The sequence below is a fragment of the Bubalus bubalis genome, chromosome 18 (assembly GCF_019923935.1).
Source record: "Bubalus bubalis isolate 160015118507 breed Murrah chromosome 18, NDDB_SH_1, whole genome shotgun sequence".
NCBI classification, from domain to species: domain Eukaryota; kingdom Metazoa; phylum Chordata; class Mammalia; order Artiodactyla; family Bovidae; genus Bubalus; species Bubalus bubalis.
The window spans coordinates 12,647,871-12,661,259 of record NC_059174.1 but is presented as its reverse complement, the minus strand read 5'-3'; the positions used below and the strand labels follow the sequence as shown (position 1 = coordinate 12,661,259).

Genomic DNA, 13,389 nt, shown 5'->3' with positions numbered 1-13,389 from the left:
TCTGGACCCTGAGGGTGTCCTGCATGCTGTCCTGTACACGTTTACAGAGGGAGCCCTGCTGCCAGGGCCCGGGACTGGGCCCGCCGTTGGAGTGCCCCCGGCAGCTGAGACCACAGGCCCCGTGTTGTGGGCCCAGAGAGACTCTGTTCGTACAGTGTAAATGCAGGAAGGGGCTCCAGGAAACCCCCGAATCCTGCCAAGAACTAAACTGAATAAAGCAGGAAGATTAGAGGTTAAGGTGCTTCTGTTTAGTTTTTCTCTGATACAGATGTCTCTTAATTGAAAATTAAAATTTCTCTCCCAGTTACTTTGTGGTAATAATACATTTTAATGCTGATAAAACCACTCTGTTTGTTTTTTAGGTATTTGGCTTCGTTACCTTCTCATGTGTTAAAAAATGACCATGTTAAGAAATTTTTCAGCACTTCTTCTCCCACCCAACAGCTTCAAAGTCCAAGTGAGTTTGTAAAATGTAATTCAGTAAAAGTAGAAATATTTTTGTGGTCTGTGAATGAATTATTTTCATTTTAACTTGTAGGTCCTGGCACCCCTTCCCTTTCTAAAGTCGGTACCATGATGGGCGTGTCTGGAAGGTGAGACTTCTCCTGTCAGCCCGCGCGATTCCAGGCAGCCTTGCTACAGGGCTTGCTTCTCACTGTGTGCCAGCACTTGCTTCTGGAGCTAAGGCATTCTTGATCTTAGTCTCGACTAGTAATACTGGATAAGAATTGGATAGAGATAATCTACTTTTTGATTTCTCAAAAAATAGGAAAAAAGGGGTTCTCTGAGCCACTGGAATTAGAATTCCCAAAGACCCTTATTGCAAATGCCAGTTTCTGGGCCCTGTACATTCTCGGAAACCAGAATTTCTGAAAATCTTCATTTTTACAAGGTCTTAGGGAGTGATTAAGCCCGTGAAGGGCCAGAGTTGCTGCTGTCTGGGTTCTCTGCCAGCTGGGGCCCTAAAATGGGCTGACCTCACATGTGGGGTGGGGTGTGCGCGCGCGCACACACACACACACACACACACACACACACGGTCCTACGGACGCTAGTCAGGCAAGGAGATCTCTGGTGTCCCACCTTTCTTGTTCATCCCTCACCTGGAGTGTGTGAGCACATGATAAATCTGTGGGTCTGCAGTTTAGTGTTGAAGGGGCTGGTACAGAGAGAGATGCTTTTGCTCCTTCCAGCATTCTGGAATTTACTTTAAAAAAAAAAATGTTTGGAGTCGATTTTAGTATATGATTGTTAGTATTATTCTGTGATAGAAACAACAGAAAAAAACTAGGCAGCTCAACCAGAAGTCTGGTGGTGACACACATGTGTGTGTACATGTGCTCAGGCGCCGTGTCTGGACAGGTGCATGCACACGTCCGTGTCCACAGACGGTCCCCTGGGGCGGGGGTGTGGTGGCAGAGGCTGCAACTGGAACGCTAGTGGTGGAGTCAGCCACAGATGCAGTCTGGATCGAGGAGCTGGTCTTGAGTGGAGGCCGTGGAGTTTTGAAAACCACCTGTCTGCTGTCCTCGCAGGCCTGTGTGCGGAGTGGCCGGCATCCCGTCCTCTCAGGGCAGCGCCCAGCACCATGTGCAGCACTCCGCCAGCGCGGCCGCCTTGCCCCACTGCTCGCACTCAGGGGGTGCAGGCTCGGCGCTGGCCTACCGGACCCCAATGGACAGCTCGCCCACCATCCTGATGCCGTCCAGCCTGCAGGCCCCGCAGACCCAGGAGCAAAACGGGATTTTAGACTGGCTTCGGAAACTGCGTTTGCACAAGTATTACCCTGTCTTTAAACAGCTCACGATGGAGAAGGTACGTTGGTTACTGGCAGGCAGATAGAATGTGCTTGTTGTCTCGGGTAATCTTTCTTTCTTCGGACCTCGTTCCCAGAGGAACCGAGCTGGGTTTCGGCAGTGTGTGTGTTGTGGAGGTCATGCCACCTGGTCCTTAACACTGCCAGATGCGTGCTCCCCAGGTCCCATGAGCTTGCTGGAGGGGGACGTGGATTTGAATTTGAAGCTGCCTGCAGCTGGAAACAAAAACTGGAACATAAATTGCTTGTGAACAAACAGCTTTTTAAAGGTAGTTTGGGGTCTTCCCAAGTAGATACTTGCTGTATGTGATGTGAAGAGTGCTGTGCCTCCAGCCACCCTGCGGGGGTAGAAGTAGTAGATTCTGGAGCTTGCATCCCCCTTGCTTAGACGGCCCTCAGTGCAGGCCTTTTTAAAGGACCCCGCATACTTTGACCCGGGTAAATGCTGGCTGATGACCTGGCTTCATTAAGGGCATAATAGCTAAAGGAATAGATGAATTTTGTATCTTTCAAGCAGTCCTACATAGAAACTATTTTTACAGTAGAATTTTGACAAGAAGCATTTTTTTTTTCCATTGTTAAATTCTGAAATTTCTTTCAAGTTTCAATGTCTCTGGTAAATTAGACTGTATGGGATGTTTGAACTCTGAGTGCCCTCTGCTGGATAAAGTGCTGTGGTAGCTTTGGTCTCTGTAAACATTTCCTTTGTCCAAAAACCTGCAATTGAAGAACTAGAAGTCAAGCTTTTACTGCTAATAAAAAACACTTTTTAAGTATATTTTCAGTACTCTCAATTTAGGATTCATAAGTCTTAAAAACAACAGATTTTACTATCCTTGCTCATGATCAGTTTAAAAAGTTACGGTGTGATGTATGTAGTTGAAAAGGCTAAAATCACAGATCATATTAGGGGCCGTCACGAGAACCACGTCGGATCTTTTTTTAGTGTAAGGGCAGTGGGTTAGGTTTCCACTCAGTGTGGATGGCACGTGCTTTTCTGGATCACTTGCTGCCCAACAGAGTTGCTGGTGTCCCGTGATTCCAGAAACAAGAGCCGTTGAAGAGGACGATGTTCCTCTCTGTGGGAGTCGGGTCCCTGGAGCAGGACACTTCCATGAACTGCATCCCAGTAGCAGTTGAGACCGCAGGACACTGTCCCAGCCACCTGCCCGCACAGCACGCGCCTTCCAGGGCCCCACGCTCACCCGGCTGTGGTCCCGATGCTTGTGCCGAAGGCTCAGGAGACACAGCCCGTGACCCTCAGGTGCAAAGTGGGTGTCTCGTATTTTGGACTCTGGACACCAAGTCACTTAGCAAGTAAATGCTGTAGCGTTTCCCTGTCTTTTATTATCTGGTTAAGTTTTATGGGTTTATGTATCCGAGAGGTTGAATATGTTTATTAAGCTAAACTCCAAGTTCTTTGTTGTCAGAATCCTAATTAATTCTCAGTAACTTTGTAATTTGTTTCTTCTGTGGAAGTTTCTGAGCCTTACGGAAGAAGATCTAAATAAATTTGAATCCCTCACCATGGGAGCAAAGAAAAAACTCAAGACTCAACTGGAGCTGGAGAAGTGAGTGTGAGATTGTTTATGAAATGTGTTCATTTTAGTTTCTAACATGAGGGACAGATGCTAGGACTTGTTACTGCTGGTGGCTTATCAAACCTTAATTAATACTCTTAAAACTCTACAAATATGTCTTTGGTTTGCTAGGAACGACCCTTTAGAGTGAATCTGACAAGTCAGTTATCTTCTACCCTGGGGATTATTTTGATGGAAATCACCCTTCTGTGGAGCATGTGTACTTAAGTAGCATCTGTGAAGCATTGAGAGTTTGTTCAGCAGAACTGAACACTCGGTTGTTGGTGTGCTTTCCTGTCGCACAGGGAGAAGTCAGAGAAACGGTGCCTGAACCCCTCGGCCCCTCCCCCGGTCAGCAGCAGCGGAGTGGCCCGCGTGCCCCCCACCAGCCACGTGGGGCCCGTGCAGACAGTGCGAGGCAGCCATGCTGCAGGTGGGTGGGGCCGGGTGCGCCTGGACCCGGGACCCTTCTGGCGAGGGTCAGACCTCAGGTCACACCACTTGTCCATTTCTGTCTCCTAGTACTTAAAGAGTTACTTTTCATCATTTTAGCTCTTATAGTTTCTGCAGTAGACAAATAGAAGAGACCTTAGGTTTGCAGCTGGAGACAGGTGACTCGCCTGAAGTTGTTTGGGCAAAAGGTTTAGACCCAGGAACTGCTCTGGTGAGAGGGAAAGAACAGGAAATGTGAAAATAGATGCCAGTCTCTCCCCTCCACGTGGGTGCAGAGAGGTGGCCCTAGGCTGCTGCCCTGCATGTCCACCCTGAAGTCCTTGATGCCGGACCACCAGCCTTCTCCCCTTCCCTCTGCCTTCCTCTCCTCAGCGGGTGGTGGAGGACCATGGTAACAGCCCTTCTGCTGTTTTCCTTATGCACCAGAAACATCAAGAGTGACAGGAACCAGGAAGAAAAAACTGTCAGTGCATCTTTTCGGTACTTGTTTAACCGAAAAGGTCTTGTGTCCCTGGGCCTCAGAACACAGAGGTCTCTGTGTTGGTGGAGGGCTGCTTTTGTAGCACCTGGTGGTTGGGGGGTCCTTCTCCTGGTCTGTGGTGTGTGCTTTGGGAGCCAAGGGCATGGCTGTGTGTGCATCTGCTGAGCGTGGGAGCCTCAACCCTGTGTGCATAGGGCCAGGGTAGGACCTGCCTCCTTGGGGCTGATGCGAAGACAAGCGCGACAGGCATGCCTGTGGGTGGGAGAGGAAGGCACAGCCAGCGTCATGTCCTGTGGCTCGAGGACCTCAGTGCCACCTTTGGACTGTCACCTGTCCCTTCTCTGCAGCGCTGCGGGTGGAGGTGGAGCAGGCCCCTCACCAGACGGCCCGGGAAGGCAGCTCCTCCGAGTGCTCCAGCTCCTCGCCCAGCCCGATGGGCGTGCAGGCCCGGGAAGAGAGCTCAGACAGCGCGGAAGAGAACGACAGACGTAAGGATGCCCTTCCTTCCTGCGCGGCTCGCGAGGCGCTGCCCCCGCCCGGCCCAGGCAGGCTGTGCTGACGCTGTTTCCACTTCTAGGTGTGGAGATCCACTTGGAGGGCCCTGACAAGGAGAAGCCCGTGATGCTGCTGAACCACTTCACTTCAAGTTCCGCCCGGCCCACGGCGCAGGTCCTCCCCGTGCAGAACGAGGCAGGCTCCACCCCGTCGGGCCACCACTCGCTGCCCCCACAGATGATGACGGCGGCCTCACACATCGCACCCATCCGGATGCTGAACTCTGTGCACAAGGCGGAAAGGGGGAGCACGGACATGAAGCTCCTCTCGTCCTCTGTGCACTCGCTGCTGTCCCTCGAGGAGCGCAGTAAAGTCTCTGGACCAAGAAGCAGCATCAAAGTGGACAAGAGCTTTGGCAATACCATGATGGATGTGCTCCCCTCGTCCACCCCGCATCAGCCCATGCAGGTCCTCTCCGGACTCGCCGAGAGCAGCTCCGTGTCTCCCACTGTCTCCTTTGGTCCCCGCACCAAAGTCGTCCACGCGTCCGCGCTGGACAGGGTGATGAAGCCGGCGCAGCAGCCGGCCCTGGTGGTGGAAGCCAGCACTGCTGCCGCGGGGACGTCCAGCACCGTCTTCCACGTGGCTCGGCCGCCCATCAAACTCCTGGTGTCTTCATCTGTCCCTGCCGATTCCGCCATCTCTGGGCAAACCTCCTGTTCTAACAATGTGCAAATAAGTGTGCCCCCTGCAATAATAAACCCCCGGACTGCTCTGTACACAGCCAACACCAAAGCTGCCTTCTCTGCGATGAGCAGTGTGCCCGTGGGCCCCCTGCAGGGCAGCTTCTGTGCGAACAGCAACACTGCCGCCTCCAGTAGCCACCCTTCCCCATCCTTCGCAAACATGGCCACCGTGCCCAGCTGCGCGGCCCCCAGCTCCAGCCCCGCGCTCCCCTCGGCCCCTGAAAGCAGCTTCTACAGCAGCAGTGGCGGCGGCGGCGGTGGCGGCTCCCCCGGGAACCTCCCCGCTTCGGCCCAGAACCACCACCACCACCACCACCACCAGCAGCAGCCGGCGCCCCAGCAGCCGGCGCCCGCCCCGCCGCCCGGCTGTGTTGTGTGCACGTCATGCGGCTGCAGTGGGAGCTGCGGCTCGAGCGGCCTGACTGTCAGCTATGCCAGCTACTTCCAGCACCCATTCTCGGGGCCCTCAGTCTTCCCCTTCCCATTCCTGCCCTTCAGCCCCGTGTGCGGCAGCGGCTACATGGGTGCCCAGCAGTATGGCGGCGGCGCCTTCCCAGTCGTGCACTCGCCCTACGGCGGTGGCGTGGGTCCCGAGCCCGTGCTGGGTGGCCAGTCTGCCTTCACTGTCCCACCTGTGCAGAACTTCATGGGGGCGGCGGGCGTCTACCAGGCCCAGGGCCTGGTGGGCAGTAGCAATGGTTCCAGTCACAAAAAGAGCGGGAGCCTCTCGTGCTACAACTGTGGGGCCACCGGTCACCGCGCTCAGGACTGCAAGCAGCCGTCCATGGACTTCAATCGGCAAGGTAAAGGCTCTCGAGGTGGAGAGACCCAGACAGGAGTGTCCTTTTTATGAAAATAATAATCAACTTCCTTTTTTCTAAAGCAAGCAAGAAGTGATTTTCAAGTGCTCTCTGAGAAGGCACCAAACTCTTGATGGGCTGTGCAGCCCCCAGAGGGCAGCTTTGGTTCAGAGACTGTCTTTATGATTTCCGCCTGCTCCTCACTCCAGTGTGGCTCTCTGGCCGTGGCCCGACGGCTCCGCGGTCTGCTCTTTTGTGCCACGTGACTGGGGAGCAAGCGTGGGTGATTCAGAGCCACCCCCAGTGTTAACTGAGAACCAAGGGCGTGGCGTGTGAGCGCAGGCGCTGCCGATGGGACTCTGTCCCCGCTTGTGTCCCCGGTCCAGCGTGGCGTGGCCGTGGCCGCCGTGTGGCTCCGTGGTGTCCTCGCTCCCTGTGCTGTATCTTCTTTCTCCCCTTCTCCTACTTCCACTCGCTATTTTTTTGTCTCCTTTAGTCAGGTGTGTGTCTGCTGTCGTTACCACACCAGGTTTGTTCTTACTGTTTTTCTGGGCATGGGGAAAGCTGGACAGTCAGCCACTTGCTTTCTGGAGACTTTTGAGGGGAACTGCACAGACAGCCTGGAGTCGGGTCTGGTGGCAGGTGGGGTGCCTGTGGGCTGTGGCCACCCTCGTTGACAGAGATGGTGCTGTGTCTCCTGAGGCAGCGAACCCAGAGCCCTCTGTGGGGTCGGGCCTCCCTGGCCCTGCCCCAGGGAAGGGGCTGATTCTTGCTGTCTGAGCTCCCAAAGTTTGAGGGAAAGGACTGGGAACTCTGCAGTCTCTGCACCGTTTTGTCTGATTTGATAAACTTTACAAAAGAGTTTGGGGGTGCAGCAGGGGAATTGGGAGTGGTTTAGAAGAGGTGGTTTAGATTTCCAGCACCCAAATCTTGACCAGTGACTCCGGAAATAACTTTGGACAGATCATGGCAGTAATTCTATGGTGATTCAAATTTGATCTCTTTTTTTTTTTTTTCCCCCTTCTCTAGGTACTTTTAGGTTGAAATATGCCCCTCCAGCAGAAAGTCTGGACTCCACAGATTGATATTTTTCTCTGGCAACAGAACACTATTAAGCCATGGAGACCTAAGGAAAATTAAATACAAAACTGAGAAGTCTAGTTGCTGTTGAGCTTAATATTTTTAATCCAAAGGTGCTTTACTTTACTAGACTGGATAGAAAACCTAGCGTAGGAATGCATCAAACTCAGTTTTATTGCCAAAATCCTAGACGGGAGCTTGATGTCAGGACTGGCCTAGTGGGTATCTCCACTGTGGGTGAAAACTGGCCACCTCCACCCTTGGTCGCAATGCAGAGACCTGCCGTCTCCTGAAGAGCATTGCCGTAAATGGTCCTTCTAGGCTCACACGTAATTCCAGGGCAGCTACGTGAGGTTGGAATCGAGAACTGAAGGTCGGAGTTCTCCAAGTGGAGTTCTACCAGTCGGACTCTTGACACCCCTGGTGAGGGAAAATGTCGCCTTTGTTTTGTTCTGTTTGTTCTGTTTCGTTCTTAACAGTGGTTAGGCACTAATCTCTGGGCTTTTTAAGGATTGCACTACAGAAGAATGTAAACTGATGTCAATCTCTGCAGTTCTGGGAGACAGACTCCCTGAGACCAGTCAGTGCAAGACACTCAGAGACTCCGTCTTTAGAGTCGGCACCAGCAGGCTACATGACTTAGTACACAACAGAGGTGTTAGTGTTCCTTCCCTCCTTAAAAGCACTTGTAGCAGTTTTCAGGTTTTTATTTTTTCCTGCAAATACATTTAAACTACATTATTAAACAGAAATAGTTACTTGCAACAACTTAATTTCTAAAAGGGTCCAAGTCCCAGAGAATCCCTAGCTGTCAAAGCTTTGAGGACACCTTCCTTCCCAGCCCTTCAGAGCTTTGAGTCCTGTCGTCTTCCCCATGAAGGAACCCTGGCAGACGCGATAGCAGCACGGCCTCGTGAGCGGCACTGACGGGAGGCTGCGTATCCTTAGCCAAGTTTGCAAGTTATTTTATCTCCCATGGACTTCCCAAGGACCCCAAGGCTCACTGCTAATGGATTCACACTTGAGACAGACCTTTCAACATAATACAGTCCTACAATCTCTGAGCAAACGACTGAAATTTTCTCCTGTCAACTTCTTTTGTATTAGGCTCTGTATCAATAGTTAATTTCATTTAAAAATTACCGGAAAACTACGATAGAAAGTGGTTAAGACTCTGAAAGAGACTCCACCGACAGGACAGAGCTACAAGACCTGCAGAAGCCTAGTTTTATCAAGGTGGGAAATACAGCCCACCACGCAGCTCTCAATTTTACCCCATGCAATGAGAGCTTTTGTTGTGAAAGTTAGGGACTTAAAGCTTCATGGCTAAAGGGAATTTTGTGCTTCAGTAATACTGTTTTAAATGCTATAGCCTTCAATGTTAAAATACTGATTGGTAAGGCCTTGCCCAGGGATTTTCCAGTTGAATATTTAAAAGAGAAAATAATAATACTCAGACCATTCTTAAAATGGGACAATCAGCCTCATGCTAAATTGGTGTAAATCAAGAGTACCCTAGAATTTGAGGCATTGTGTTGTAAGGCTTCAAATTTTTCAGATCAGTTTCCTGGCTTCTTGGAAACTAAAGCAGAAAGTTGTTACTTTTTTTAATGAAAGGCTTTTAGTAGAGTTTTTTAGAGTTTTATTTTAGTAGTTTTGTTTCTATGCAATGCAGAATTGACAGACCTCTGTATTCTCTCTCCTTGGCACAGTGTTACCTACAGTTTTGAAGTAATGATGCTTACAACAGCTTTTTGGGGGAATGTTACATTGATCTCTTAAATTATAAACACTACAAAATGTCAAAATTGTGAGAACTGACACAACTTTGCCTTAAAGAGTACTAGACTGGAACTTGTCATATTATGTTTAAGGAAGACTTGGAGTGTTCATTGATGTTTACGATTTTAATATTTCTGAAGGCCGTTACAGTGGCCTGGATATGTGCTGAAAGCCAAACTTTTAAAATTTTTTGTTTTTTTTTTAAACAAAGAACTATTTTAAATAAATTCTATTTCAACACAGTGAAACTGTTGAAAACTGTCTCATAACAAAAGATAAAAATCATATTTAGGTTTTTTTTTGTTTTAGTCGTCAGTATCGGGGAATGAAAGTGTCTGTTGTTACCCTTATAACTGTTTTGATAAATATTAGAGGTTAGCGTCAAATAACAACAAAAAATCAGAACAAACTTCAACTTAAAGTATGACATTCAAATTAAGAGAAATAGGTTCAGACATTGTGTGGCTGTGTTCCAGTCATGAGAAGTCTCAGAGAAACTTCTAGCTGTCTTTGAAAATGCGTATGTGGCCACTCAGAGTTGCTAATGGTAAAACGTGGACACGGGACACACAGGCACAAAGCATTCAGCTGCCGAACCGTGAGACCTCTTCTCGAGTGAGTGGGTCCCATACTTGGGAATATTTGCTAGCAGTATTGTCTGTGATGAAATCTCTCTCCAGAAGCAACCACAGTCAGTGAGCCTAAAGAGCACTTGGCATTGCCTCAGAGGATGTCCTCATCAGCTAGAAACAGATCAGGCTGGCCCTTTGAATCAGTCACTGAAGTTGTGGGCTCAGTTTCTAAATGCTGTGGCCCCAGCCACTGTGCTCTGTGTGGTCTGTCATATCTTAAAGTTTCTATCCCCAAGAATGGGGAAAGTGGAATGTACAGATTGAAGTAGATACGTTGGGATAAAACACTAATTTTTTTTGTTTTGTTTTTTTTAAAGCAGAACACTCGATTTTCTACCTTATTTTCTAATTTTTATTTTATGATATTGAAAATTGGAAAGTGTATAAATGTTAAAAACTTCTAATTGCTAAAGAGCACTGAGAAAATGGGAGCTAGCACTTAGAATAATAAAGACAAAACTATTTTCTTGAAAGCAGGTATGTGATTGGATGTTTTTAAAAAAAACCAGCATCATTTATAATCTCCAAAAGATTACACGAGTTCAGCTTGTTAATATAGTAGTCAGTAGGTTCAGTATTTTAATTTACCAATTTAGAATTCTAGGTCCTTTATCGCAAGAAGTCCCACAGTTAGTTTATACTGCACGCTGTGTGGAGGTGCAGAGCGGGTAGTAACTTTGCCTACTGTTACACGGCTGTCACGCGTTCCCGTCTGAGCACAGGCTGACCGAGGCTTGCATCTGCCCACGCACTCCAGTGTTGCTAGTGAGCACTTTCCTGAGCAGGACTTGGGTCGCACCCTCCTCGCTCCCTGTCACTGTCACTCTTCCTGCTTCCGTGGTGGCTTACTAGATGCCTTGCTAGATCTACACGCTGATAACTGATGGCGTTACATGTCCAAGAGTCTTAAAGGTTGTAAGGGAAACCGTGACCCTGCTCAGCTCGACCACCCATCCAGTGGATGGGCCCGTGGACCCTGAGTGAGGTGGCCGTCCTTTCCAAAGTGCAGAGATGACTCCCAAAGAATGAGGCAGGTGACATTTACATCCATGGGTTCTGAAGAGGCTCAATTAAAAGTCCTGAGGTTCTGAATCAAAGTGAGTATCTTTAATCAACACTTGCAAACTATGTACTGTGCTGGTTGAGGCCAAAGGTCAATGTTACTACACTGTTACTGGAGGGAGGGGAGCGCCGGCCAGTCCATCCCCGGTGCTGTGAGGAGCCCCTCATGCGTACAGTTCTTAGATGCACAAAGACAGGCTTTGGTACTGAAACTGAAGACCTCGTGTACTCAAGAATCTTCACAGCTTCTATTGGACATATTTCTTTTTAGGAATGAAGGAAAATTCTCCCATTTTTGAGCCATTCTTTTATGTCAATTCTACAAAATTGCATGTAACTTTATAAATATTTTTAAAAGATATAGTTTTGTAAATATTTAATATTCTGCTAATTTGATTTTGAATTGTAAATGTCAAGTATTCTGTTTTTGGGGTTTTTATGTTTTATTATACTTTGTTAAAAAGGAAAAATTGTACATTTTTAGAATGTTTTTATGAGTAAATTTAATGTACTGAAAATAAAAATTAAAAAAAAAAAAAGTTCTTTTTATTAGGTCTTCGTCTCATGTAATACAAGGCACATATCCTTTCCAATGGTGGCTCTTGATTTCCAAGCTAGGGAGTCTGTTCTTTCTGCCGCCTTCTCAGTGTTACAAAAGGGATACCTGGTCTTAAATCCACTTTCTGTCTAGTTTCCTGGGTTTTTAAAAAATGTTCTATTGATTTGGGATTGGTTTTAAGGTCTTCCAGCTCCCAGTTCCATAATCAGGGTCAGCATTACTAGACCAAGTGTCCTTTGGACGTTTCCAAACTCATGGTGAGTGTGCCCTGGTGTCTGTGGCCATGTCCTCCCTGGACTCGGGATGGTGGCAGGCTAACAAGCATGTGTTTGCCCTGGTCCGTGGTGCTACCCTGAGCAGTGCAGGCCACAGAGAGAGAATTCAGGGACTTTCTTCCTAGCAGGAATCTCCAGTTTGGCTTGGTCTTCTCAGACTTCTGGATACCCGGAGAAAAACACACGCACACGCACGGTTCCAGGACTGGTCAGGGCTCCTGTCAGGTAAGTAGCATCAGGAGACACAGCTGGCCACTCTTGGGACCTGCTAGGTTGCAGCCCCTCAGATGGGGAAGGCCTCCCTGTTTGGTCACGTCCGGGGACTCCGAGGATGGGGATCACGTGCACACCTGCTGTCTACTGTACACAGCCCCCGACCCGGCCACGTCGGGCACCACGGACCACCTTGTAATGCCTTCCAGACCACGCCCCCCACACAGTCAATACTTTTTGTGTTGTACTTTAGTTCATTTAGAGTAGGTTTTCAAGTGCTTATTCCCACAAAACACCTACCTCCGACACTCCCCCCACACACTTTGTGAGACATCTGTAATTTTAAGATAATTGAGTTTTTTGAAGGCAGGACACTTTGACCAACATGAGCAAGGTGGAGCAAGGTCTCTTGCTCATAAGGCAGGGACCTTTAGAGGTGGGTGTCCCTCCACCCACAGTGAGACCAGCCTCAACACTCCTCACTTGGAAGGGTATTATCCCCGTGGCTTTGGATAGTACAGACTGCAAGTCTCAAATACTAAGCCATTGAACTTTGATGATAGTTTTTAGTTGTGCCTTTATTCACCTTAGTTCATTAAAAATGTTTTAAAGATCCTATAAATAGAGTGACCACCCATTAATGTGGGATATAAGTTAAGTCAGCCCTCTCAGCACGGTATTTTTGTCTTTAAAAAGCAGAGTTTCTTATAGGAATCTTATTGATCACACAGTAGTTACAAGAATGTCAGATATAATGATGTATACAATCTAAACAAGACAGGCTAATTAAGAATGTACATAATGTAAAAATATACATATTAAAAGTTACATGTGGACAGATGCATGCAGCAGGAAGAGCAGATTGGGGCTGAGCGCCCATATGCAGTAATATTGCTTTTTCTTCCTCAATTACAGTAAATAACTGCCACTAACAGATACAGGTTTTCCACACACATCTAGATACACAAGGGTGAACGGTGGCCTGCTGTGTGTACAGTCTCAAGTGGGTCTGTGATCCTTCTGTGGCAGCTCTCACAAAAAATGGTACATAGTGAACCCCATGCAGGTAGTAGGAAGCACTCATTATTTACTCTAGTTGGACTTCAAAAATGTTTAACGTTTGACATCAATATCTGTGAAGAACGTTTCCTTTTGCTATTTTCAAAATTGACATGCACATGGAGCAGGAGTACTTTGATGACTGCCTGACCTAACAGTGATAACTGAAATACTCTTAAAAATGTTTTAATAACATATTTTAGTCACACACAACATAAAACATGGATCATCTACAGCTACAAGCCAAAAGGCAGAAGAAGTATCTGAATCTCAATGCTTTTAGTTTCAGTATCCTGCAGCTTTCTACCTTTGTCCCAAAGAATGAAACCCAGGTAACTGCTTGTTTATTTACCAAA

The 13,389-nt window shown here is 48.1% G+C and overlaps 1 protein-coding gene across 1 annotated transcript in view; it reads left to right on the top strand.

Moving 5' to 3' along the window:
• The window catches only part of ZCCHC14 (zinc finger CCHC-type containing 14), a 46,814-nt gene extending 37,333 nt beyond the window's left edge, over positions 1–9,481 (top strand). The window contains exons 6-13 of the mRNA XM_006046131.4: positions 363–457; positions 539–593; positions 1,536–1,815; positions 3,296–3,387; positions 3,702–3,829; positions 4,678–4,818; positions 4,908–6,374; positions 7,401–9,481. Of these exons, the coding sequence (XP_006046193.3) occupies positions 363–457; positions 539–593; positions 1,536–1,815; positions 3,296–3,387; positions 3,702–3,829; positions 4,678–4,818; positions 4,908–6,374; positions 7,401–7,456 (2,314 nt within the window). The 3' untranslated portion in view covers positions 7,457–9,481. The remainder of the gene's footprint in view (positions 1–362; positions 458–538; positions 594–1,535; positions 1,816–3,295; positions 3,388–3,701; positions 3,830–4,677; positions 4,819–4,907; positions 6,375–7,400) is intronic.
• The last annotated feature ends 3,908 nt before the right edge of the window (positions 9,482–13,389 follow it).